Raw genomic sequence first — 26,679 nt, forward strand, 5'->3', positions numbered from 1 at the left:
CTCTCTCTTCCTCTCTCTAAAAAAATCAATAAAAATATATTTTTAAAAATAATAATGATTTTATGGTTAGGGTTCACCACAACATGAGGAACTGTATTAAAGGGTGGAGGCATTAGAAAAGTTGAGAACCACTGCCTTAGACTCAGTCTTCCTCAGATTTATCAGTTTATAGACCAGGCTAGCCTGCATATAATCATTTATGTAGTTTTGCCTATCTGCTCTGACAACAATCACAACAGTACTCATTTTTCTGTCTCTGGTAGGTTTTAGTACTGTCTATCTTGTTGGAATTCTGTCCTTAATGTCCAGAAACGCAATTAGATCATTGAAAGTAGTGTCTGAATACATTTCTCGACATTTAAGGACACTATTCTAACAACATAGATTAGTTTTACTTGTTTTATACATTATATAAGCGGGATCCTACAGTGGACACTGTGTTGTACTGTATACATTACTTCATACGGTATAACAAGGTGAAAGTGCACTAAGATTAAGTAGTACTACAGCTGTTCCTCACTGTTTTCTGTGAAGCCTTACTAGCAGTGGCTTAGCTCTTCCTTATAAAATGTGATCACATTTTAGGGGAAAAATAGTGTAGGAATATTCTAAAGGTAATTTTGGGTTTATTGACCTACATAAGTGTAAGTAGATGCTAGGAAGATAGGAATTAGAAATGGGAAGAAGTAAACTATAATGTGTAATGTTTTCAGTGGACACTTTTGTTAACATACGGGGGGGGGGGGAGGAGGAATTTAAATTAGGATTTTTAAAAGATTTCCTTCTCTCTTGTCCAGATTTAAAAATTCTGTACAAATAAATTCCTCTGTAGAATACAGTGCGGTGGAAATGAAAATGCCATTATTCTCCTAATGTATTTTATCCCAAACATCAATAAGAGGCTTCCCCAACAAGATCAACTTTGATGGTAGAAATGGAGAGACACAGTGTACCCAGAGTGGCCACTGCAACTATGGTGGTATTTTTTCACTCAAAATGGGAGGAATTGTCAAGTAAATTTTTTATAATTGATGTGACTGATTTAATGATAATGTTGAAAGGTGAAAGATACTTAGAGTAAGCAAGCAAATGTACAACACCTGATTACAGTATTTCTAGTGATCTGAAAAACAGAAAGGTTACACAGAACATGAACAGAAATCTGAACATTAAGAAAGCTTGTAAGCTGTCCCAAATACCATCTACACATTGTGACGCATCAAATCTGACAGTTGCCAATTATCATATTTAACTTTTAATTATTTTTGCCACTATACTCTCAGATTATTTACTGAACTTATCACCAGTGTGAACCCTTGCAATGTGGCTTCAGAAAAAGGGTGCAATTCTTTGTCCAATAGAATACAAGTTACATAGATCAGTGTTGTTACTATATCACTTGTACTGAACCCTTCAAAGCCCTTTAGTGAATTTATGCACAGAGTCAAATACATAAGTTAGCAAGGTTACTCCATGAAATAAGGTTAATCATGTTAGAATGCCCGGAGCCCTTTCTGTTTCATTTCTTACAGTGAGTAAAACAATGTGGGTACAATTATATTTCATTAGCTCAGTGCAGTGACACTTTTCCCATTTTAGCAATAGGTGTGGATAACAAAGTATATATTCAGAGTATTCTGAAAGGGAAATGTTTTTGTTGAGATTGATTTCATAAGATGAGTATTATTAATCATAAAATCCTAGAAGTCCATATAAACATAAAAATTAAAATCCTTGCAGTTTAAAATTCTGGACCTAATTATGAGTAGCAAATAGTGATGTTCTAAGGCAGTTTGCTAACGACAAAATATTAATATTATAATCAGATCAGACTCATTAATTAAGGACATGGATATGACTAAACAGTTATTTTCTACTCTACAAAAAATTTTCAGAAGAAAGTATTAAGTAAAAACTGCCAGTACTTAGTACTAGTATGAGAGTTTGTTTTAGTTTTACATGTTGCTTATAAGTTAGGAAATTATTGTAATCCAGGCATTTTAAACTCAGTACCCGTGTACGTACAGCAGCCTGCATGCTTTTCTTGATAGGTGTTCCTATCATCTATATTACAAGACATTTTTCTCCTCCTTCCCAAACTCTCTTTTTTTTTTTGAAGACTTAGTTTAAGCTTCACCTTCTTGAGGACCCTTTTCTCCTCCAGATTGAGTTAACTGTCCCACCTTTGTATCTTTATAGAATCGTGTGCTTAGTATTTGACAAATTGTTTTGTAATCATTTGATTTACTCCCAAACTCTCCTATAAGCTCTCTTAATACAGGTAGGGCATCTTTCACTTATGTATCTCCAGTGCTCAGCCCAATACTTGGAACATAGTAAGTGCTCAGTTTTTGTTAACTGGGTTATATAAGAAAGAGAAGGTAAAAGAACCATTGTATACTCATTTAAAAAATAAATATTGCATTAGATTCTACTATTAAAAATCTGAAAGGCAGAAAGTCTATATTCATTGCTATGTTATTCACATCACATGCCAAATTATGTTTATTTTTTGATTTAGGAATTTTTTATTGGCAGAATTTGTGCAAACCGAACCAGAGTTTATCATAATCTGAAACATTTTAAATTCAAACTGTATCAAGAATGTTGCTCCATGGTAAATACGGAAGAAGTTGAGAATGAACAAGTTAAAGAAACAGTGGAAAGAATTTTCAATCAGTTAAAAGAAAATGGCTGGATTAAGGAGGTAAGGTGGATATGAGATAACCCTCCCATTCAGTAGACTCTGGACCTAAGTATGAGTAGCTAAAGGATGTCAATGATTAGAAAGCAGCGAAATTTAAAAGGAATCTCTCCTTCTCTCCCCATGTTTGCATTTTCTCTTTTTTTCACCCAATCCTATCATGCTTATCATTGTCCTACCCCAGATAGGTGATACTCTAAGGCAGTCTTTTAGCTCGTCGGGTAACTTTTAATTAGCAATAACACTACCCCTCCATGGAGGCTTCCTGTCCTTTCACTTTTATAGATGTGTCATTGCTGACGTGTGTATGTATGTATATACACATATGCATATAAAGTCCCCTTGTTTTCTTTGCCAAAGTACAGGACTCACCTCTGCTTGTCTGCTTCCTATTCTTTAGAATAAACAGTTCTTGTGACCTGAGAGTGAAGAAGCCCCCGGTGTGAATCTGGGGAAATCCTGGCTGCCAGGTCTACTGCCACCCACATCCTCTTCTTGAGGACATGGGACTGAGCAGTGAACACTGCCCCTGAAGACTGAGGGGAATGCAGAGCTTTTAAGCCAGGGCAGTGATTTTGCTCTCCCCATATCCTGTTGGTCACGAAATTTGGTACCAGGGATCGAGCGGAGGTCCTGAAGAGTGCACTGGATTCCTGGAGGTCTGCTGGCAGCTCTAAGCTCTGGTCTGCTCCCAGAACTTCTAGACTTGTTTGTGGTACATGCAAAGGATGCTCCTGGGATTGAAACCTTTTAAGACAGGTCTAGTCACATGAATGTGGAAGAGAGAACACATAGGAGGTTTTCAGGCACCTCAGATCAACAGTATATTTAATCTAAAAAAACAACAACAATAGGGCATGACTTGAGATCCATTGCCTGAGTTATTTCTATGCTAGGGGAATTTGTGAAAGAGGAAAAGGAAAAAGAAGAGAGCTCAGAGAACAAACTTACGAGCAAAAGGAAAGAAAAAGAGAACAAGAAAACAGGAACTTTTTAGGACTTGTGATGCTCAGCAGTCTCCGGGTCTGGAGAATGACATCAAAATTGGTTTCCTTTTTGACAATATCCTTCCACTACAAACCACTGCCCAGGGATCTCTTTGCCCACTCCCCACATCTGGACACTTAAGTCTCATTTCTCTCATGTGACTCTCTCCAGCTTTTTATCTCTTATTTTGCTTCTGCTTCTCTCACTCCCATTGCTTTCCTCCCTGTCTTCTGTGCTTTCCAATTTGCCGTAGGGAGGAGCCATCTCTTATCCAGTACGTCCTGTCTTCATTTTCCTAGATGACATTAAATTCTTAAGTGTGCCAGCCCTTTAGTGGAGTTGAGAGATCTATTGGGACAGCACATTTTAAAAGAATTGTGTTCTAGGTGTCAAAAAAAATCACTGTGCCTGTATTATATATAATATAATTATGTATTTGAGAAGAACAATAAAATTTTTGCAGAAAAAACTAAAACTATTTTAAGATTAAATACCTTGGAGAAAGCTTACCAGGGTATGTATGTAACAACAGAAGGGACCTGGAATAAGAAAAAACAATATTCTTAGAAAAAGAAAGCTAAGTGCCATATACTGCTTAAAGAATAATACTTAGTGTTGCGCATTGATGGTATTTCAAAATCATACACATTTAGAACAACTTGCACATTTTTTTTTCTTCACATAAAATGTTAAAGAGGCTCATTTTATTGTTGAGATTCCCTCCTACTTTAAAAATATTTGTCCATACCCTATCTCAAAAGATTTCTTCTGGAAACTAAAGTTCGTAACCAACATAAAACCATGTGCAGCTTTTAGGGCTTAAAATTCAAATGGACACGGCGCTCTGACATTCTCAGCATCACTCCGCCCACTCCTCAGTGTCCGTGTGTGGTTCGAGTGATGACGCCTCCTCCTTTGGCTACAGTCCCAGTGCCATGGCTCTGTGCTACTTGAATGGTTATATATTTGTGGCTCTCTATGCTCTTGCCTCCCAAGTATTATGTCAACCCCTTTTACCTGACACAAACGGTTTGTTCCTGTTACCCACCCCCCTTTGCTCTTTCATCATCTCAGGATATCTCAGCATTTTTTCCTCAAAACATGCCACCTAGACTGACTTTATTCTTCTTTTTTTTTTTTAAAATATATTTTATTGATTTTTTACAGAGAGGATGGGAGAGAGGACTTTATTCTTCTTGTTTTTCCTCTTAACAGTTGAACTAGGAAGATCTACTTATAACCTAATTACATTAAAGATTAAGAGCAACTTGAGTGCAAAAATAAAATAAAATAAAATAAATTGCCCAGTTGGCATGGCTCAATGGTTGAGCGTTGATCTATAAACCAGGAGGTCATGGTTTGATTCCCAATTAGGGCACATGCCTGGTTGCTGGCTTGATCCCCGGTATGGGGCATGCAGGACGCAGTCAATCTATGATTCTCATTATTGATGTTTCTCTCTTTCCCTTTCTCTCTGAAATCAATAAAAGTATATATATTTTAAAAAGAACAAATGATAAATTTATAATAAAACCAAAATATATAATAAATATAATGGAAATATATGTCTCATTCTAAATTTGAGTGGAAGAACATACTACTATATGCCTTTGGCAAAATTCTAACAAAATTTTTGTTGTTGTTGTTAAGAAGAAAGTGCATATGATGATGGGGTTTCCAGGGAAGTTGAATATAGTTGGGATGGGGTGGTGACCACATGAACACCAGAAAGTAAAGAAAATACATCAATACAAGTATCAAGTTTCCATTTACAGATGTATTTTAAATAAATTTCAAACGTATTACAAAAATATTGTTACAGAGATAAAATTTTTAAATTATGATTGGCTATCCTGCCCCTTCCCAAAACTTCTTACTTGTTCTTTCTTTATCTCTTTTCAACTTTAAAAGATTTTTTGTCTTCCACTCCTTAAACTGATGCTTCTCAAAACATGGCCCTAAAGTGCCTCTCAGAATCACCTAGAAGTTGGTGAAAACTCTGTAGTCCCTTGCGTCACTGCAGACTTATTAAATGTGAATCCTTTGGGGATGTTAAACCCAGTGGTTAACACATTAGGTGATTCTTAGCAAATTAAAAAGTGAGGGCCCCTACTTAGAAGTAAATGCTGCCCTAGGTCCCCCATTTATTTTTTTCAGGTCAAACTGCTGCTACTTAGATGACACCAGACTTCCTTTTGTGTTCTGAGCTCTTTCTCATGCTGTTATTCCCACAATTCCATCAGTTTTCCTCAGTAGGTCCATCTGGCACTGTAAGGGCTTTACATAATAAGACTCAAACTCCAAATTTTTAGTAAAAATAATAGTAGAGAGAATGAATGGCCAGGCAATGCTGCCTTCTCTTTGAGTTTCACTGTCCCTTTTTTCATTTCTCACACTGAAGCTGCACCCTGTTCCCTCCCTTTAAATCTCAAAAATAGCATACTATAATGGTTAAAAGCATGGATTTAAATATTTTCTAGCAGTTGAATATGGGGGGCAAGTATCTTCACTTCTGAAAGCCTAAGTTTTATCTTTAGTAAAATAGGAACTAAATAATAATAATTAGGGTTTTGATTATGAAGATTAAATAGGTAACACATGGTAAGCATTTAATATAGGACCTAGGAATTAGTAAGTAGTCTATTAATGTTACCTATTATTGGTAATAAAAGCAAGGGGAGGTTTTCCTTCCTTAGTAGAGCTCAGATAGACTGTAATTTTCCAAAATAAATTTAATAAATAAGAAAAAAGAATACAATGATAATGTGAAAGGCATAAAAACAGTCAAATATTTAAAGTATAGGCTTCTAATCCTAGAGCAGTGGTCAGCAAACTCAGTAGTCAATAGGTCGGCAAACCGCGGCTCATGAGCCGCATGTAGCTCGAGAGCTGCGGTTTGCTGACCACTGTCCTAGAGAACTTTACTTATATCTAATGGAACCTGTCTGGGTAAGAGCTGAAGAGAATCCCTAAGTAGTCAGTAGGTTATTTCTTCTGTTCTTTTTGAGTCAGAGATCTTTGTGGGTAGGGGGAAGGTTCCATGCCCCTGTCTGGAACCTTCCATTTACCACAAAAATCAGGGTCATCATCTCACTGGGAGAAGAATCAGAGTTCATAAGAAGAATTAAGAAACCATTAGTCAGTTAATCTCCCAACTGAGGTAAGCACTGGAAACTCTTATCACCTTAAAGTCTCCAAATCATCCTGACTCCTCTCTCTCTCTCATTCTACCGTTACCTTTACTCTCCGTCTTCATTGCTGTCACTGAGATTTGGGTCCTTGTTATATAAATTATTGCAGTAGACTCCTAACTACTTGCCAAATTCTTCTATAATGGATTTTACTTTTTTAAAAAAAACACACCTTGGATCATGTCAATCTTCTGCCTTTAACACCTTTAATAACTTTCCATTGCCTGTCATGTTAGTGCTAAACTCCTTAACCTAGCTGGCATTTTATACTTTGTATTCCCTGACTTCAGGCTCTTTGGATCAGTCTTCTCTCTCTCGACTTCTCTAAAAAACCCACTGTTGTATGGACTGTTGTCTCCTACAGAGCTCTCCCCACCAAACCTTTGCTACCAAATGGTTTTTCCCAGGACAGCTTGGATGCCATTCTTTTCTGGTCACCTCAGCTAACCATGCTCCCCGTTCTGAAGCCTCAAAACAGTGTCTGTCTGCTTTATGGCATTTGTTATTGGCTGTCATTGGACTATTACTACTGAACTCTGTTCTCATTAGGGGTAGGAATAGCAAATTTTTTTGTATCCAGTTAGTCATTAGCAGAGTGTTTGATATATGTTATTCATTCAACAAATTTTTAAATAAATTATTGAAGTTGTTACACTTCTACAATAAATATATTAAAAGTACATAGTTTACAAGAAAGTTATGGAATTAATAATGCTTTATGTGATTAGGAATTAACAATTTAAATTTGAGTCCCTTTTTATATTAAAGTATTTTTATTCATGATTACCATGAAATGAAATTGTCCTTGTTCCTGTCTGTAGATTGAAAAGGCGTAGCTTACTTCCATTCCTTTAAGTAAAATAACTAGTTTTTTTTTATTGTATACACAGAAATATGGTCTACTTCAAAAATATCTCAGTGATGCGGATTACTTTCAAGAAGAGAAGTTTGCATTGTAACACCTTTCCTTCAGAGAAGATTTTATAAATTCCTGTAGATGTGAAGATCATGGATATTGTTTCTCTGTATCATGTGACATATTTATATATTTTCTGTATTTCTTCATGGCAAAATATCTTGTTTAAAACATGTTCATCTTAATTTCCATGAAGTATTATTCTGCAGTCCAATAAATTTTATCTGCTATCCATAGAAAACATAAGCCTAATTATTTTTAAATGTATTTGAAGTTAATAACAATATCTTTATAATAGATGATTATCAATCAAGAAATAAATATTCAAGTCCTGTCAATAGAAAAATACTGTATTTTTAAAATTTACTTAGACTAACATCAACATGTATGTATTGCTAATATCTACATGTATGTATTCTGACCAACATTAACATGTATGTATTGCTGAATCCCTGCCAGATGTGTTTGTTATTCTATTTTGACTAATGTATTTTTTACTACTATCATGTAAATCAGTTGACTATGGGATAAACCTCAGTGTTTCATTCAGTTTAATGCCCTTGCCTCAGAATCAGACTATAGTAATTTTTTTATTTTTCTAAAGTTTCCCTTAGAAATAAATTTTAGGCCTTCAGAGTTTTAATCCTCACATTCAGGAATCATTTTATAATATGTATTTTCATGATTCACAATGTTTTCTTTTTTTCTGTTCAATTTTGCTTATGTGTTAATGATTAAGATGTATTTTATTGCTTTGTATCCATAATTTTATAATATAAGTATTTATGTTAGGATCAGAAGATCTCAGAGAGATTATTCAGCCAAAAATATTTTAAAAATATACTTTGGCATCTGCATTGCTTTGCACATCTAAATGTTTCCATAATTTAATAAAAGTGAAATGATTTTAGAGTGAACAAATGGACTGTCTCTCTGTATCTTTAATTCCTAAAAGTGATGTTCCAGCAGGTTCTATTTTACTGAAATTCTAGATACTTGTTTCTTACTTCAAATGTTGGTTGAACCTGGCTTCATTATGTGGTTCATCTCATGGACTTCAGTATACATAAAATGCTACACGTTGTTGAGTCCTTTCATCAAGACTACTTGATATTTTCTGCAACTAATTTTTTGAAATTATTCCTGTTATTGCAAACAAAGCGGATAGCAAATGCTCACAAAGTGGTGAAAATGCCGATTCTGATGCCTCCTATGAGGAATCCAGACCTTATTGCTGATGTGTGAAGTCATTGCAAATGAGCAAGTTACTTCGGTGGGTGTTTGGAGAGAGAATACAAGAGGCTTTTAGTGTACGATACAGCCAACATGGCAAAGCAGTAATGCTGTTAGGAAGTGAGAATTAGTATAGATTGGGGAGCCAAAAGCAAGAATGTCTAAAAAACCAGAAATGTTGAAAAATAGAATTAACTTTTACAGGTATTATGACATACTATATTATTTTTTATCATCATCATTGATATCATTCTTCAATATAACACTAAAAAGAAATAGTTTGTAAAATTAAAAATTTCACATGTCTGTGAACTTTTCAGATTTGGGCATTTATTACAGTAGTGTTAGATGCTTCAGTGTTAGGTAGCTATGGATAGTGGAGATGATGAGAAAGAGAACGCACAAGTAAACGGGAAGTAATGCTTGAAAGAATGTATAAGGTTATTCCGAAGCTTTAGGGTTATAAGAGGGGAAAGCACCATAAAAAGGGAAAAATTATTGATTTTATGGGGAATTGGATACAATTGACCAATTTTGTCTGCTCTCATATTCGGATGAGTAGTTCTATTCACTACTCATTTCTTGGCCGTATTATAGGACTTGCTTAGACTCCAGCATGTTGATTGAGATGTAATTGCAGCCCTTGAGCTATTTTGGGGATAGTCTGGCTTCCCTGTAACTCTTTTCACACCTGATATTGAAGCAGTAAACCCAGTGGTTAAGAAAGCATAAGCTGAAACCAGTCTTGAGTTCAAGTCCTAGTCTTTTTTCCCCCCCAGTTATATGTACTGGAACAAGTCATTTAATTCTGATGAGCCTCGGTTCCCTCATTTATAAATGGGGTTGATAATACCTATCTTTCTGGATTGTTTGTAAATTAAGGGAGATATATGCCAAGCCCTGTGCCTGAAACAGTGACTGTAAATAAATAGTAATGTGGATGATAATGATGTCAGCTGGAAATTAAATGGTTATAAAGAGTAAAAGTGTGCAAAAGACACCCTACTGAATGTTCTACACCACTGGAATAGAGAATGAAAATGGGTTAAACTCTTGCTCGAGAAGTTTTTAAGATGTCCCTGTGTGGCATGGAAATCAAAGTTGACATCATTTAGGAATAGTGGACTTGACCAAGGATTTGTGTTATTAATCAAAACCCATGCTACTGCATGCCAGAATGAACAATAAGTGTTAAATATTACATGCTTTCTCATTTATCAAGTATAATTGTGGAATACAAAGCACCTATAGTACCAGCGGAGAGAATGTCTAATGAATGCCACTTTCAAAAAATCAAACATAAAATGATCAAAACTCCTTCACTTTTTATCAAGACCTCCTGAGAGAGTGCTCCATTCAAATGTGCATACCAACCAAGATGGAGTCCTGCCTTTCTCTGCAGAGCAGTGAGGAACTTAGCCTGTGAAGGGCAGAGAGAAGTATGTTCCAGGAAAAAGTATAAAATTCATATTCCATCAGAGTGTACTTGTCCTCAATTCCAAACATTCCCAGATTTGTGGAAATAAAATGGACTAACGTAGGCCAGCTTATCTGGAACTAACTTGCAAATAAATTGTCGATTTTAAATGTTGATTTTACCCACTCACTTCTATTCACACCTCGGTTTGAAGCAGGACATTTACTGTGATACCAGAGTTGATGTAAATAAAGCACCATTGCTTGAGACTTCAATGATTTCCAATGACACAGAGTAATTATGGTCCCCACCATCCCAATTTTGTGTTCACTTTAATTTATCCTCCATAGCTAGTAATGGCAAGCCGAATTCAATGTATAGCTTGGGATCTTCAAGGAAGGATCGCCTGAAGATGAGGGCACACTAGTCTGTGTGAGAGAGCTGTTTGGCTTGTGTTCTTAAACTTCTTGAAGCTCGCCTGCCACTACAGTCCTTGGACTTTCGGACCACGCTTGCCTTTTGGCTAATCCAGTCACCGGCACAGTCCTCAATCCTAGCCTCACAGGAAAGCAGTCTGAAGTCGCTAGCCCCTTCAGCACATTTCTTTTCCTCCTACTCATTGATTTTTCTCCTGGCCTATGTAAACCAGATAGCCATGCCTGGTTGTATTTGACACGCTTGTATTTTCAAAGAAACTTTTTTTTTCTCTCCTTTTTCCAGAACGAGTATTGCTAATTTCATCATAAAATATTCTGTTGGTCTACTGATTTGCTTGTGATCCACTCGGGTCCAGAGGCACACAGGAAGGTAGGCAAGCCACCTGCCTGCCTGTGGGCGCCCTGGGTGTGATTTGCTCTCCTCTCCACCCTCTCTCCCCACCCCCAGGCACGCAGGCAGTCACACCGCTTGGTTCCTAAGCGCATGTTTCCTTAACGTTCGCCCAGCTCTCGCTGGGTGCTCAAGGGTGTCATTGACAACATATTGAAAAACTGAAAATGATATCCTCGGGGGGCGGGGGTGGCGGCGCATCAGGTAGGAAACTACATTCCCTGGCCCTGGTCGGGGATTTCTTAAACGTTTACAGCTGATGAAGTAGTTGTGTGGAGGTTGGGGAATTTCCCGGGCCTTACCCCTCTGCCCCTGCTGAGCCGAGCTGAGCCGAGCTGGGCTGAGCTGAGCCTCTCAGGCCTGGGATTTACCTCTGCGGCCACTGGGAGGCCCTCTGCGTCCCCCTTTCCCCGGAGCCCGGCGGCGGCAATGACTCACTCGTGCAGTGGCACCAGCCTTCCGCCAGGGAGCCCCGGATTCGCTCTGCCGCCCGCCCCTCCGCCGCCGCCCCCCCCCGCTCCCCCCCCATCTGCAGCTTGCTGGCTCTCTCTCCCTCTGCCTTTCTGTCTCACTCTCTTTCTCTCCCTCTGCTATCGGAGCACAATGAACGCCTGTGTGTCGCCGTGACTCCGGGGCCAGGGGAGCCCGTGTAAGCCCAGCGGGCCAACCACAGACGGGGAAGAGAAAGGAAAATACAAGCTACTTTTTTTTTCCTTTTTTTTTTTTTTTTCTTCTTCTTCTTCTTTCCACCTATCAAGCGGAGATCCATACAAGAGAACGAGAGGACCGCACTGCTTATTGCGAGCCCGGACCCCGGACCCTCCCAGACCCCCGGACCCCCGGCCGGGATGGAATGCGCCCGAGTGGACGGGAGCGCGGCCGGCGCCGGCGGCTCGGTGCAGTTCGCTGGAAGTTTGTGAGTGGGACCGCCGTTTGCAAATCCCTCCGAGGGCAGGAGTTTGTCTCTCCGGAGAGCCAGCCGGGGTGAGGAGCGGAAGCCTAAAGCGGGGACAGGGCGGGCATGGACAGGGGGGTCTCCGGGGCCAGCGACTCCGGGCTGCTTTCCCGGGAGGCGAGCGACCCTTAGAGGCATGAGGACGGCGCCGGGGGCTGGATCCGCCGAGGAGAGAGGGCAGCGTGGTCCCACAGCCCAGCCACTGGCACCGTGAGCCCGTGGGGAGAAGACACCCCACTGCCCCCCCAAAGAGGAGAACACCCCGGAGCCAGGGGAAGGGAGGCAGGAGGAATGAAGAGCCGACAAGACAGCCTCTCCTGATTGCTGTACGGTGGGAACAGTGACTTCGGAAACCTCCTGAAAAGGCATTTTTTTTTTTAACCCAAGGAAAAGTGAAGGCTGCTGCGGGTCCCCCAGACGCTGGTGGGAACGCGTGTCTCTGCAGGAGCATCCCCACTAGGAATGTGGGGAAACTACTAGGTGAGGGGGGGGGGGCGGCTCCCTGATCATCCCTCTCTCAGCCCCCTTCGCTGCCTCTGGCTGCCTCGGCACCCCCCTGGGTCCTCTTGCTCGAACCCCAGGCTGTGGGGTGGCCAGGTACTGAGTGGCTCTTGGGGCCGGGGAACCCCACTGAGGCTCTCCAACTTGTGCATTGCTGTCAAAGGCCCTTTAGAGCGAGCCGATCAGGGTTCCTCTCCGGCTCCTCCTCCTCCGCCTCCGGCTTCTCTTCTTGCTCCTCATCCTCTTTTTTTTTTTTTTTTTTTTTTTTTTTTTAACCAAAGCCCCTCCCTCCTCAAACCTCGGAAGGCCTCTCTTCATGTGGCCCTGAGCGCTGAGCCCGCATTGTCAAGCACAGACTTGCCCGGAGGAATAGCCAGCTCCTGCCGCCTCCTGCCGCCCCACCATACCGGAGGAGGCAGCCGTCCTAGCGTCCACGAAGATGGGGGACACAGCGCCCCCGCAAGCCCCCTCCGGAGGGCTGGGGACGGCCCCCGGGGCGGGCCTCCTGGGAGGGGGCTCCGTGGCCCCGAGGGTGCACAGCGCCATCGTGGAGCGCCTGCGGGCGCGCATCGCCGTGTGCCGCCAGCACCACCTGAGCTGCGAGGGCCGCTACGAGCGAGGCCGGGCCGAGAGCTCGGACCGCGAGCGGGAGAGCACCCTGCAGCTCCTGAGCCTCGTGCAGCACGGCCAGGGCGCCAGGAAGACCGGCAAGCACGCCAAGGCCACGGCCGCCGCCGCCGCTGCTGCTGCCGCTGCAGCCTCTGCTGCCACCGCGGCCGCTGCGCCCCCCGCAGCCCCTCCTGCAGCCCCCCAAGCCTCAGGGGCCCCGCCGCCCCCGCCGGACTATCACCACCACCACCAGCAGCACCTGCTCAGCGGCAGCGGCAATAACGGGAGCGGTGGTGGCCTCGAGGGCGAGCAGCAAGCGCCAGCGTCCACCCCAGGGGACCAGCGGAACTCGGCCCTGATTGCGGTAAGGCTACCTGGTTTTCTCGTGGTTCTGGGCTGTGGTCGTGTGGCCTGGTGCGAGGGGAGAGCTTGCCCGGGCCTGAGGCTGCGGAGGGGACGGCAGTGCAGAGGGCCATGGTGTCCCCTGCCTGCCGCCCAGGCCATGGGGTGTGTGCTTAGCGTGTGGTTCATGCTCTTACTCAGCAAGTCCTGCTGGTGAGCGCGCACGGGTGCTCCTCCACGTGCGGGGTGCTCCTTCCTGGGGAGGAGCCGAGCTCTCCAGAGGCTCTGCGAGGCCTCAGCTTGTCTTTGGAGCTGAGGTGGCTACAGGCGGGCAAGAGCTGAGCCAGGGTCTCCGGGATGCGCCAGCTTCAGCTAGTCAGCTCTGATTAGGCCCAACCAGCCATGCTTCGGCCTGAAAACATGGATCAGGGGAACGGACCGTTTCCCCTGCTGCCTTTTGAGGGGGCTCCTTCCAGAGAAGCCAAGTGGTGGTCTGCAACCCAGAGGTCCCTGAGGGTCCCCTCAGTACAAAACAAAAGGTGGAGGGGACTATCCCAGACCAGCGAGGCAGTCTTTCTAGGAGACCTACTCTCTGAGTCTCTACCGCCTCCTCCAGCCCCCTCCCCCAGCTTCTTTTCATAGACACTCCCGGTGGACAGTGACAAACGACGGCGTTCATTACAGTGGGCAGGCACCGAGGGGCTGAGCTCAAGCTGTCATCCCGGGCAGTGGCTTGTCTTCAAGCCACTGCTGGTGCCGACGGGACATCAGACCTGAAAGTTCTGGTCAGGTTCCTGATGGGAAGTTCTTCCTTGGAGGCACAGATCCACCCCGTCCCAGAGGGAGTATCCCTTGACTCATTGGTTTTTGCATGCCAGTCCTGGTCAGGTGACTGCTTGCCATGTGCAAGCTTCCCCCACCAGCCCCGGGGGAGAAGGTGGAGCCCTGACCTGCATACCCGCATCCTGCAGCCGGCAGCCCCGCAGCCCATACCCCAAGGCCCCACAGCCTGCAGACCTGCAGCCTGCCGGGCCCGCAGCCCCAAGGCCTCAAGGCCCCACCAGCTTTCTCCATCTCGGAGCTCTGCGGGGCTCCTGCGTCCTGGGTCTGCCCACACCACAGCTCCAGTTTGCCCAAGTCAGCCCTAATGAAAGTCAGCAACAGGAAACAGCCAGGCCAGCCGAAAAGTACTCAAAAAGCCCAAAGGAAGGAAGGCACTGCCTTGAACTTCTCCAACGGAGTTTGCAAAGGAGCTCTAGGCAGAGGACACCTTACAGACCAGCCATAGCGTGCGCCTCTGTGGCTCCCCCGTAGGGCTTATCCCTGTAGGGATGGTTTCCAGAAACTGGGGGACTAGGAGGGTGCTCTCCCCTGACACACACACACACACGCTTTTTGCTTGGGATGCCCAGAACTGAAACTTCCTGGCGCCGACTCCAGATGAAAAATAACTGCAAGCAGCTACCCTGCCCAGTGTTTGCTGCTTTATCCTTGAGTAAGATCGGTCTGCGGGGCTCTGCTAGAACTTCAATGGCTAATGTCCTCTCCTTGCCACCTGCTCTGTCCCCACCTCTCCCTGGAATTCCCTCTGAGAGCTAGTGAAGGAGAGATGCTGAGGTGAGGTGGGGGTGGGGAGTGGGGAGAGTCACTCCAATGGTGAGAAGAATGAGGTTTGTATGCATGTGTGTGTCACCAGCATCTGCAGCCAAAAGTATCTAAATGCCTCGATTGTCCCCAGTAAATTTATAATCTGTCTGCAAGGCTCCCAATAATACGGCTTTGTGTGCTTCCCGGCCTCCTGGTAAGTGTTTCTGGGGATGAGACAGGGACCGAGGTGCCCGGCCCTGCTCCAGGGAGAAGACTGACCTCTGTTCTGGGCGCCAAGCCTGGATGTGCCCCTCGCGCCCCAGCCCCTGGGAGGGAGGCGGCACGCCTGCCCACGGCCTTGTTCTCCTGGCTTTTGCTTTTCTCCCACTTTTTTTTTTCTTCTTCTTCTTCTTTTTTTTTTTTTTTTTCCACTTGGGGGTGCAAGGATGCGAAATGAAACCAACTTCAGCGGTGATTGTAACTTTGCGATTAGCAATATCCACGGCGGGAGGAAGTGAGAGTGCAGTGTCTGGCCTTTCCCAACTGAAGGCTTTGATGCTGCGGAAGCCAAAGAGGTGGCCGCTGTTCCCGTCCTGGTCTTCCCGGGAATCCGTGTTCTCTCTCCTGACCGCCAGCCATCGCCTGACACCGTCCCTGGGGGCCCGCCCTGTCTGAGTGATGACGAGAGGGGGCCGTGTGAGTTAGGGGTCAAAAGATAATAGTTGTTTTTCCTTGAACGTGTGTGGCATTGCAAGGGACAATGGTTATTCCACACGCCCCTTTGGTTATTGGAAATTCCCTTCTCCATTTTAGCTTCTAAATTTGGCGCTTGGTTACTCAGCATGGCACTCAGCGATCGGTGATGCAAGTGCCGTATTAACCTGATAACATTGTGTGCTAAGGGTCTGGGCGTTTGGGAGTGATTCGCCGAGCCCATGGGGCCTGCAGGTCTCACTCCACTCCTGCTCCTCCGAGTTCCCAAAACACTGCGCATGTAGAGAGGCCTCTTGTGCAGAATAAGCGTCAGAGTGGCTTCTTCACCGTATTGCGGCGGTGTCCGGAACCAGATTTATTTCCGTCTGGGTGTGTTGAACGTATCGCTTTAATCATTCATTGGTATCTCCTAAGTGGCCATAAACACCCTTTGGAGGAAGGCAGCGCATATTGATCACCTCAAGTCAGATTCGCACTGTGTCCTCGGCCGAAAGCCCTGTACCCTGCCTACCTGCTGGCACAATGCCCTGTAGACAGTCGGTAATACTAGTTAGTGTCTGAATGATGGCGAAAGGGGAACTTCCGTTCCGCGAGATGGTGTTGACTTTGAGAAGTGTTATAGGGCACGAAATATACAATGCCTGAGCTATTTTAATAGCCCAAGATGCAAGAACAATGCAAGAATAACCCCCAAGCCAGTTCTAATTCCGTCCACATCGAGAGCCTAATTCTGCAGCCCTTACTCAGCCAGTTTCTTCATTTAGCTCAAGTACAAGTTCAGGGGAAGCCCCACGGCTGCAGGGACTGCGGGAACGGGGCCTTTGAGAGGGCCCGGATCGTAGGGCTTAAAGAAGATCTGCCTTTCTAGCCACTGGGAGCAGGCTGTAGGCACTAAATCACTTGCTGGGGAAGTATGTTTGAGTCTCTGAATGAACTGTAAAACTGAGTAATAGCCGGTCTACGGAACAGCACAGTGTGAGCTTCCGTGGTGCATTATCTATCTTTCCCTTTTGCCCGAGACAAGCTCTTTTTTCTTGTTGCACACGCTGTTGCTAGGGTGGATAGATAAGTGGTTCCAAGCCATCTTTGGCTGTGGAGATTATCTTTTCTCTAATGTAGTGTGGAGGAGAGAAAGCAGATCAGACGAGGGGTCTGCATCCCCGGTTCTGTGCCGGCTTGATCACTACCAGCTGGGTGACCTAGGACACGCTACTTAACAGTCATCTGTAAAGCAGGGAGAACAATAACCTTGCCCTGGGTTGTTGAGAGAAGCAAATGAATGTGTGTTTCCGAACAGGCTTTGGAAGAACTAAAGCACTGCCGAAATGCAGGGCATGACTGCTAGTATTTCTAATAACAAACGACGCAACAACAGGTCCCAATACCAGTTTTCCCAGGGATTAAAAGTATCCTTAGGCTCTCAGTGGAGTGTTTGAGATGGTGACATAGCCTTTATTGTAAATAGAGGGATTGGTGTTGCAAATACAGTGCTGTCGAGATAAGACTGAGATATCGGTGCGCGTAAGTGTTCCAGAAGGTCCCAGAAAGTCTGAGTTCACGGGGACGGTGCTGCGAAGCAAAGCGTTTGGGGCCTCAGAACTAACGCCTCTCGCAGGCCTCAGCGGGGACCTGAGCAGCCCGGGAAAGGCGGGCCCACCAGGGTGTCTAAGGAATATTAGGAAAGCCGTTTGCACACACAGTATGGGAAAGTTAAATGTTTTGTCAACAATCGTCTAAAATGTTAATTGTTAGCTTAAGAAAGTCAAACGAGTTCAATCATTGCCAGAGCTCCCTGGTTATTTTTGACTGATAATAATCAAGTTTCCAATTGGCAACTCAACATTTCTACACGGCACGCAGGGAGCTGAGAACAGGAGCAGTTTATTGGCCAGATGTCGGTCTCCGTGGCTGTCTGGGTGATAAATGTCCTCCCAGGACAGTGATAGGAGTGTTTACATTATTTATGTATGCAGCCATCATTTCCTTAAGAACTGACCTATTTCTGTTCTGTTCTCCAGAACAGAGTAATAAAGGGAGAGTTCTTATCTCTCCAGGACCTTCCTACTACTTCTTTCAAGTAAATACAGTTATAAGAGCTCACAAAAGCAAAAGAGTTCAAGTGGAGAGAGGAGTTGGTACAATCCTTTATCGAAAAGTGACAGAAGGCTCACTTTGACAGGGAAGCGACGTTATGTCGGCCAATATGTCTTGCTTGTTTGGGTCGCTGTTTATTGAGAGAAGTCGTCTGCTTTCTTTGAAATAATGTCATTGCGAGGTGATGTTCATCCAGTGTTCCTGAGCGTTCAAGTTTGGTACAGTATGGCTTCCCTAATTACTGTGCACCTTTGGGAAGTACCAAGACAAGCATGGGCTTTCAAATGTTCTGAAATGTAACAATTAAATGTGACTAAACGTGTGGCCATGATTAGCTGTCTTTGCTTTTAAGTGATGGTGTATGTGTGTTTATCACTGCAATTTAAGCTCAAAAAGCCTAGAAAGAACTTTGAAAAAAAAAAAATCTAGTTCTGCTCTGCATAGCAGCTAAACCATCCAAGCCATCCTGAGTGGATTCTGCTACTTCCTTGTCCTTTAATCTAGCCCCTTATATATGTTCATAGGCGATGTCATGCTTAAGGAAAATAATTCTAAAGTTTTCTTCTCCATCCCCATATGAATTTCCCTAACATTCTAACAGGCTCTGCCAGAGAACAGAAATACAGCAAAAGACATAGTCTCTGCAAACTTACAGTCTAGTAAGCTAACCAAGACCACATCAATAAAGTAACAGCAAAATTAGGTAGAATGGACCAAAACTGATTTAGAAAGTCAGAGAAAGGCACTTTTCTGAGTTTATTGAGCCCTAGAATGTACAAGGCACTTTTTATTACATATTGAATGTAATGCCTTACCAAAAACAAATGAAAACCCAAACAGATGCATATGCAACATTTGCCCCATTTTAAAATAAGTAAACTGAGGTTTAGGGATGCAATAAATGGAAGCACTTAAAGGGTACATTTTATAGATCAACATGTGCTCAGAGTCTTACTTCACACCTACTAGCTATATGAGCTTGAGAAAATGACTTTATTCTTTTGGAACAGCAGTATCTTCATCTGTAAAACAAAGCTAATATTCTTTGGCAAAACAGTAAGCATGGTGCCTGGCACGTGGGTGCTCTAAGCATTAGCACTGTTGATAGTCGGTAGGAGAGAGGTTCAAATCCAGGCTGGGAGAGCTCTTTGGAGACTGAGGGTCACCAGCAGGGCCTGTGAGGAGGCAGTGAATGCGGAATGTGGAATGGGGTAGCTGAGAGGGGATGACCATGAACGTTAGGTGCCTGGGGGCAGAGAGTGAAGCCTGGCTCCCCAGTGTTTGTGTGTGAGTCAAGAGGGCTCACGTAGGGTGGGTCTTCTTCAGGGAGAGTTAGGAGTTCTGGCAAGAGAGCAGTGAGAGCCCTGGAAAATGGTAGAGCAAGGACAGCCCAGAGGAGTCAGCATCTACGAAGCAATAATAATCTTTCATATACTTGAAGACAAGTATTACATTTCCCCTCGAGCCGCCTCTTCTCATAGCACATTGCCTAAGTGTTCTGTATTACCTGTCTCCAGGTCCCTCGAGCGGCTTAATGCCTTGCTATTTACACACTTCCCCATTCACAGTGAGTTATAGGCGGCACGACATGGCCTTTGGCATCCGAAGGAGAGGGCTTTAAAAGCATACTAGCTACACACACCAAAGAGAAACTAAAAGAAGCAGCACCAGCTCCTCCTCTGGAGGCCTTCCAGGGCCACTAAGAATTGCCCTGTGGGTAAAAGTGTGTTCTCTTGATGTGTAAACGGATCTTCCTTACAAATGAGTTTGCTTGTTTACTAACTTGGAAAAGGTGATTTCATTTAAAAAAAAAAAAAAAAAAAAAAAAAAGCAGAAATCTATGAAAGGCTGCAAGTCCAGATGGTCTTTGAGATTTCCTTACGCTCTGGTTTGCTTTTTAATGCAGATGTGTTACCAATTTTTTATTACACCCTCCACCCCCGAGTTTACTGGGAATAGTCGGTTCTCCTGTCTGGTCCACAGAAGAGATGGCAGAGGAGAAAAGCCAACAGATCCTTTGCCCTCTGATTCAAGGCATCATGCTGGGATGCTGACCATAGCTAGTGAGCTATCTACCTAAGGCTGCCAGCTTCCACCCTTTCCTGCACAATCTAAGGGAGAGATGCAAGAGAATAAAAGCTGTTTCATTTCCTCTGGAAGGAAGTGAGAAGCTCACCCATGCTCCTCAAGACTTGAAGCACGACCAACTGTCAAATGAATGGCTGTGAAAATGGGAAACCAACAGAGTTTACATGCACTGCACTCTTCCTGGTTGTAGGGAAGGTCCTGACATTTCCTATCAAGATTGTGGATATGAATGCTTTTAAAGTTTGGAGAAATCTTTCATTTATTCATTAAAGAGTTACGTATTGCGTAGCTCTCCTATGCCATGAGAATTAATGTATCCATGATGAGTAATTGGATGTAGCCTTTCCCCTCTTAGTATTGACAGTCTAAAAAGAGAGTGGGTGGGTTTGGAAACAGAAGCGTTAAAGTTGGCTGTTTAAGAAGGCAAGGCAGCATTGCAGTAAAGAGCCTGGGGACAGGGGGGAGCGCTACCACTTACTGGCTATGTCTTCGTGGTTAAGTTAACTAACCTCTTCTGTCTCGGTTTCCTCACTTGTAACATGGAATAACAGTAACAGAGCCGAAACCGGTTTGGCTCATTGGATAGAGCTTCGGCCTGCGGACTGAAAGGTCTCAGGTTTGATTCCGGTCAAGGGCATGTACCTTGGTTGTGGGCACATCCCCAGTAGCAGGTGTGCAGGAGGCAGCTGATTGATGTTTCTCTCTCTCATCGATGTTTCTAACTTTCTATCCCTCTCTCGTCCTCTCTGTGAAAAATCAATAAAATATATATATATATTTTAAAAATAATAGTAATAGAATTAACTATTTAGGCTCATAGAGTAAATGTAACTGCCTGCCACCTAGTAGAGGCTCCATCAATATTAACTGTTATTATTGATCCAAGTTGTGACATACTTGAGCCAGATTCGTGGTTTGCCCAGCCTTGGATTCTATCTCCAGAACATGTCAGGGGCACCTTGTAGAAGGACATGGCTCTTCTCTTTAATATTTACTGAAAATGGCTGGTGAGGGATATCCCAGTATCCGATTTCCCTAAGCAGTTTAATATGGAGATGTCGCCTGGGCTAGGTTTACATTTCCCTGGAATAGGTTAAATCGTGTCCTTCTTGAGAAAAGGGTCCATTAATATTTCTTCAAATTCTGGGATTCCAGAAGTCCTCGTCCGGAATTTGACCAGAGTGAGTGTTTATTTGACTTCTCACTTCTTCGAGACTAGAGGCTGGGTTTCCCCTTCATTTTGCCCAGCAAGTGTGGCGTGTGGGCTTTGTGGGTAAATGAGAAATTTAAACCATCTATTGAGAGTTTGGAATCATTAGAGCTGAATAGCCCAAATTTACCATTTCACTGAATTATTAATTCAGGCTGATGAATGATTCTTAAGTGAATCTGGTCACAGAGTGACAAAGAGTTAGAAGTTCCCAGCTGCGGAGCTTTAAATTTATGCTCTTGAAAGCCAGATCCCGGCTCAAGTTGCTGAAGAATCAATTAGCTCACTGCACCGAGCTGCAAGTGAATGGGCCACGCGGGTGTGCCCTCCCTCCCGGGAGCAGGCTGGAAATGTTATGCCTCGCTGTGGAGCTCAGCTTGGAACCCCGCCTTTGCTCTGTGCTCCCTAAAATGTGACTTTCCGTGGGAAACATGTGGAAAATCTGCCAAGGCTTCCTTCCTTAGAGATGATAAACCTGAACCCAAAACACAGTGCTTCTATGAAGAAGTGACAGGATTAGAGTAATTGTTGGGTGGGTGAGGATGCCTGTGCTGGTTCTGACTCTGAGCGAAGGATGGAGTCAGAACTTTGTTTGTTTGTTTATTCCCCATCATTTAAACTTGCATCTCTCCCTCCTCCCTCTCCTCCTTGGGTGAGAATATTCTTAGAAAGGTAGCATCAAGCTCATGCTGAGTTGGGTTTGGTTTGTATTGTTTTTACGGTGTTCCACGAGTCATTTATGACAGGCTCATACCTTAATACGGAATCATTAACGCTGTTGTTTAAAAAAAAACAACACTCTCTTTTGTCAGAAATGTGGCATGAGTTATATTTGTGGATCTTTTCCAACCCACTAATAACTCTCACCCACATGAAGTCCCACAGACTTCACTGCACAACAGACTTCTTTGCAGGTAATTGTGATGGGTTTGAATAGAAAGTTAATTGCATGTTTGAGGGGTTTTTGTTTTGTTTTGTTTTGTTTTGTTTTCAGAAAATGTACTTAAGGCAAAAGTTTGCTGTAACGGCTAATAACGTACCAGGAGTCTACTGGAGACACAGTGTAATCTCTTAGAATCATGGTAACCAGGGTGCAAAGGAGTGGCTTAATTGAATACAATTTGCACCGTATTGTGTCTTTGGAGGGACCATCGCCGGGCTTAAGTGTACATTGCTCATTTCGGGAGGTCTCTGAGGTCTGAATTAGATAAAAACAAAAACATTCTCCAGCCGAGAAGCTGGAGTGACTAAGTTTTTTTGTTGTCATTCACCTGAGTGGACTGATACTTGCTAAACTGGCTAAGGCTTGCACGTTTGATTGCCACACTGCATGGGGTCATTTCAGGCTGCAAAAAGTATGTGCTGGTGGCTTATCCCACTGGGTTGTTTCTTGGAAGTGTTAAGAACACGTGCAAAGTACAGGCATAAGAATAGACGGAGCCCTCATCCGGTTTGGCTCAGTGGACAGAGCATCTGCAGGTGGACTGAAGGGTCCCAGGTTCGATTCCGGTCAAGGGCATGTATCTTGGTTGCGGGCACATCCCCGGTGGGGGGTGTGCAGGCAGCAGTTGATCAATGTTTCTAACTCTCTATCCCTCTCCCATTCTCTCTTAAAAAGTCAATAACATACATACATACATATGGAATAGACAGGAAAGAGCAGCGGGCCTCCTGACAAGCAGCTGCAGGGGCTCTGGGTCAGCCGAGGTTGCACCCAAGTCCTGTAGCCTTTGCAGGAGGAGAGCTTCCTTCTCTCGCTTAGATTCTTTGCGTGTGGGTCTGTTCGCAGGTGTGGTCCCCGGGAGACAGCTTCTGAGCTATCTTTGTGCTAAATTAAACATTAGTTTGCTCCTTGGGAACCCGATCTTCCATAGACGAGGCAACAATATCTTTCTGAGGGAGCTTCCAGCGACGCATTTCCCGCAGGAAGAGACCACTCAGGAGCCTCCCCACCTCTCCTGTCCGCTCAGCTGGGGTGAGTGTGTTGCCTGGGAAGTGTTCTGTCTAACCAGGTCCAGAAGCCCTTGGTGTTATGCCGGAGGGCCTGTACCCCCTTAGCATGTAATATGTGGACATGGTCAGAGCAGCACCCAGGTCATGGAAGAGTTCCTTTGCTCGCTGCCTCCAAGGTTCTGCACACACAGACATAAAAGGGAGTATGTTGCAAAACAGAGGCCATCTGCTTCCCACCCTTTTTCATTCCCACCCTGCCCATCCCCCAGGAAGCTAGTTTCTATTGATCTAAGCATAAGACTGTCAGTGGATAGAGTTGCATGAGCCCGTAGAGAGAAAACAGACCAAACACTTTCTCATTCGTGACAAAATTAAAGCCCACTTAAAAGAAAGTGTTCCATGATCCCACTGCAGTAGAAATAGATCGAGAAGTCAAGTTTTCTGACAGCTATTCCAGGTTACAGAAAGTAGTCCTTTTATTAAGGAATTTTGTAAACCTATACAAAGAACATGAAGGGCAATTGGGAATCTTTATTAAAGTTTTGCTAGTAGAAAGAGCACGGAGTGGAAAGCCTAGGGTAGGTTGTAGTGTAAATGGTCCTGATGTTGCCTTCTATCCCTTTGCAATGTGACTTGACCACTTCTTTCCCAGCAATAAGTGGATGAAATTCCCACCCTCCCCCCCGCCCCCTGTAAGTCTTAAGTGACCCCATGATTTGTTTTAACCAAGAGTATGTGACAGAAGTGAAACTGTGCTAATTCTGAGGATGGGTTTTAGGAAGCTCTTTTGGACTTAAAATTTGTTAAGAGGATAAGTCCTATGTTAAGTGCTCTTACCACAAATAATAATGATAGCAGGAGAAAACTTTGGAAGGCAATGGATATGTGTATGGTCTTGGTGGTGGCGATGGTTTCACAGGTGCACACTTATCCCCAAATTGACAGAATTGTATATGTTAAAGGTGTACAGCTTTTTATATGTCAATCATATCCAAATAAAGTGATTAAAAAAACCAAACAAACACAAAAAAACCCTCTTGGAACACTGACACCACCATGCAAAGAAGCTGGTCCCGCCGGCGGGAGAAGGAGCATCCCCATGAGAGGACTAAGGTCCCCGTATCTCGAACCAGCACCAACTGTGAACACGAGAGTGAGGCCACCTTAGACTAGCCAACTCTCTGACTCAGTGCAGCCTCTGAGTGAGTGAGTGAGAGACCCTGGGAGAAATCAGCTGAGGGGTAGCTACCCAGCCAACCTAGAGAATCATGGGGAACATGGCATCCCTGTTTGAAGCCACGAAGTTTTGGGGTAACTTATAACTTAGCAAGGGTTAACTGAATCAGAACCAGAACACCTCAGCATGGAAGATGACTCCCCCTCTTTAGGTGTGTTACACCGAGGCTGGTTACTTAACACATCGTGGACCAGTAGTTTTATTGCCAGTTTTACCCAGTGGCCAGATGAGTTTCTATTGAATCAGTGCAAAAAACTCCAAGTACATAAATGTTAAAGGCACGCTTTAAAGTTGCCCATTGCATTTTGAAGTTATTTACTACATGTTCTTACAGGCTGACATCTTGTTAAAGTACGATACTTTGTGAAACACTGTGTACTATGAAGCAAGAATTCTCACGACCCATCCGCAATCTTTGAGACCCATGTTCTGCTTTTGATGATAATAGAACTATCTCAAAGGGTTGTAAGAGTTAAATGAGATGATGCAGAAAGAACCTAGCATGCTGGAACCTAGCAAACGTCAGTTTCTTTGTCTCTTTTCACTGTATTCCAATTCAAGCCCCGCCCCTTTTGTCATCCCACTTTCATTGCATGGCATCAATATTCTCATAGGCTACCCCAGCTCACCGTTTCCTCCAAATAGCAATTCGCTTCTTCCCTCCCGATGGTGGCCTGGCGCTGCCATTCCTCCTAACTACTACATTTCCAGCTCCTCGTTACGCTCCGTGGAACACATCTGCCTTCGCTAGTCTCCCCTTAAAGCAGAAAAGGGTTAACCTCATAAAGATGTCACTCCCCTTGTACTGTGACGCTGCCCTTGGGAGAGTCAAGCAGCATAGCAAATATATATGGGCGATGTAATTGCATTCGATCTTCGAGGTCACAGAAGACTTTGCTAGCTAGTACAAGGGGGATTGGCGGGGGGGGGGAGTAAGCATATTCTTGATTCCAGCATAAACACTTGAAATCCAGAGTTTCTGAACTCAAATGACTCTACATCCCACATTTTTTCTCTCATATTACACTTCACAATAAATGAATAAGCAAGACGGAAGTGATGCTATATTATCCTTACTATCCTTATTAGCGATAGAGTGAAAGAGCACTGGCCTGGGAATTCAGTGTTGCAGATCCTAGTGCTCCCACTAGACTAACTAGTAGGGCAAGTTGGTCAAGGCCTTTTAGCTTCCTGGTACTCACTTTCCTCCTTGGCAAAGCAAGGGGCACCGGGTGTGTGGTTGGGGTCACCTCTGTGCCCCCTCTTGGAGATGACAAACCTTGAATAAGCTCCCTGATATTTTTCTTTTGCTTTTCAACGTTCAGTCTCTTCTCAAATATGTCTGTTAGGAAGAATCCAAAGAAGGAAAGGTGCCCAGGGTGGTAATACCTTGTTTTTAAAAGCAAGTGAAGAGAATCGGAAGTGATCTTGGGAGCAGGCCCCACGGAGGGAAAGCCCACAGTCGTGTGAGTTGCTTAACACTCTTCCTAGGAATAATGCACATGCCACTCCATGCCTGACCCTGCTTGTTGGGGTTTAGGGTGCTACCTGGAGAAACAGTTGTAGGACTAGAGTTTGATCCATCAAATTTATTTTTAGAGGGAACAGTCATTCTCCCCCCCCACCCCCACCTGATTCTCCCAACTGCTCTTGTGACATTTCCATGGATAAAGACATTCCCAATAATTACATGAACTACAAAATGTAAAATGGGAAGGAGGAGATGCTTGTGGAGCTTTCCTTCCTCAGGAATTGACTAGTGTTTCCGCCATATGCATCAGCCCCTCCATCTGTTTGTCTCTGTCTGTCTTTCACATACACACAACCATCGCAAAGGGCTGGTTAATGGATGGGATGTTACATGTGTCACCACTTCATTTCGAAAAGATGTTTCTGTTTTAAAAGGGTCTACAAATGAGAGTCACTGAGAAATTCGCCTAGAGGAGGAGAATTCAATCCACTGCCTTTCTCTCTCCCCGCCCCCCCCCCCCCCCCCCCCCCCCCGCCTTATCACTAAAACCCTAAGCAGAGAGAGTAATCACCTATTTCCCAAGGGCAGCTCTAAGCCCTTAAAACTCAGATCTGTTTAGGGACTTAATAAAACTGGGGGTGG

The 26,679-nt window shown here is 44.1% G+C and overlaps 2 protein-coding genes across 3 annotated transcripts in view; both read left to right on the plus strand.

Moving 5' to 3' along the window:
* CCDC82 (coiled-coil domain containing 82) overlaps positions 1-8,001 on the plus strand; it is a 32,948-nt gene extending 24,947 nt beyond the window's left edge. For both annotated transcript variants that reach the window (XM_084895393.1, XM_084895394.1), the window contains 2 exons: positions 2,522-2,707; positions 7,773-8,001. In XM_084895393.1, coding sequence (XP_084751519.1) covers positions 2,522-2,707; positions 7,773-7,841 — 255 coding nt within the window. In that variant the 3' untranslated portion in view covers positions 7,842-8,001. The remainder of the gene's footprint in view (positions 1-2,521; positions 2,708-7,772) is intronic.
* Positions 8,002-11,823: 3,822 nt separating this feature from the next.
* MAML2 (mastermind like transcriptional coactivator 2) overlaps positions 11,824-26,679 on the plus strand; it is a 350,942-nt gene continuing 336,086 nt past the window's right edge. Inside the window, exon 1 of the mRNA XM_084895370.1 lies at positions 11,824-13,705. Within this exon, the coding sequence (XP_084751496.1) occupies positions 13,172-13,705 (534 nt within the window). The 5' untranslated portion in view covers positions 11,824-13,171. The remainder of the gene's footprint in view (positions 13,706-26,679) is intronic.

The sequence above is a fragment of the Pipistrellus hanaki genome (assembly GCF_964339955.1).
Source record: "Pipistrellus hanaki genome assembly, chromosome: 9".
Classification (NCBI taxonomy): domain Eukaryota; kingdom Metazoa; phylum Chordata; class Mammalia; order Chiroptera; family Vespertilionidae; genus Pipistrellus; species Pipistrellus hanaki.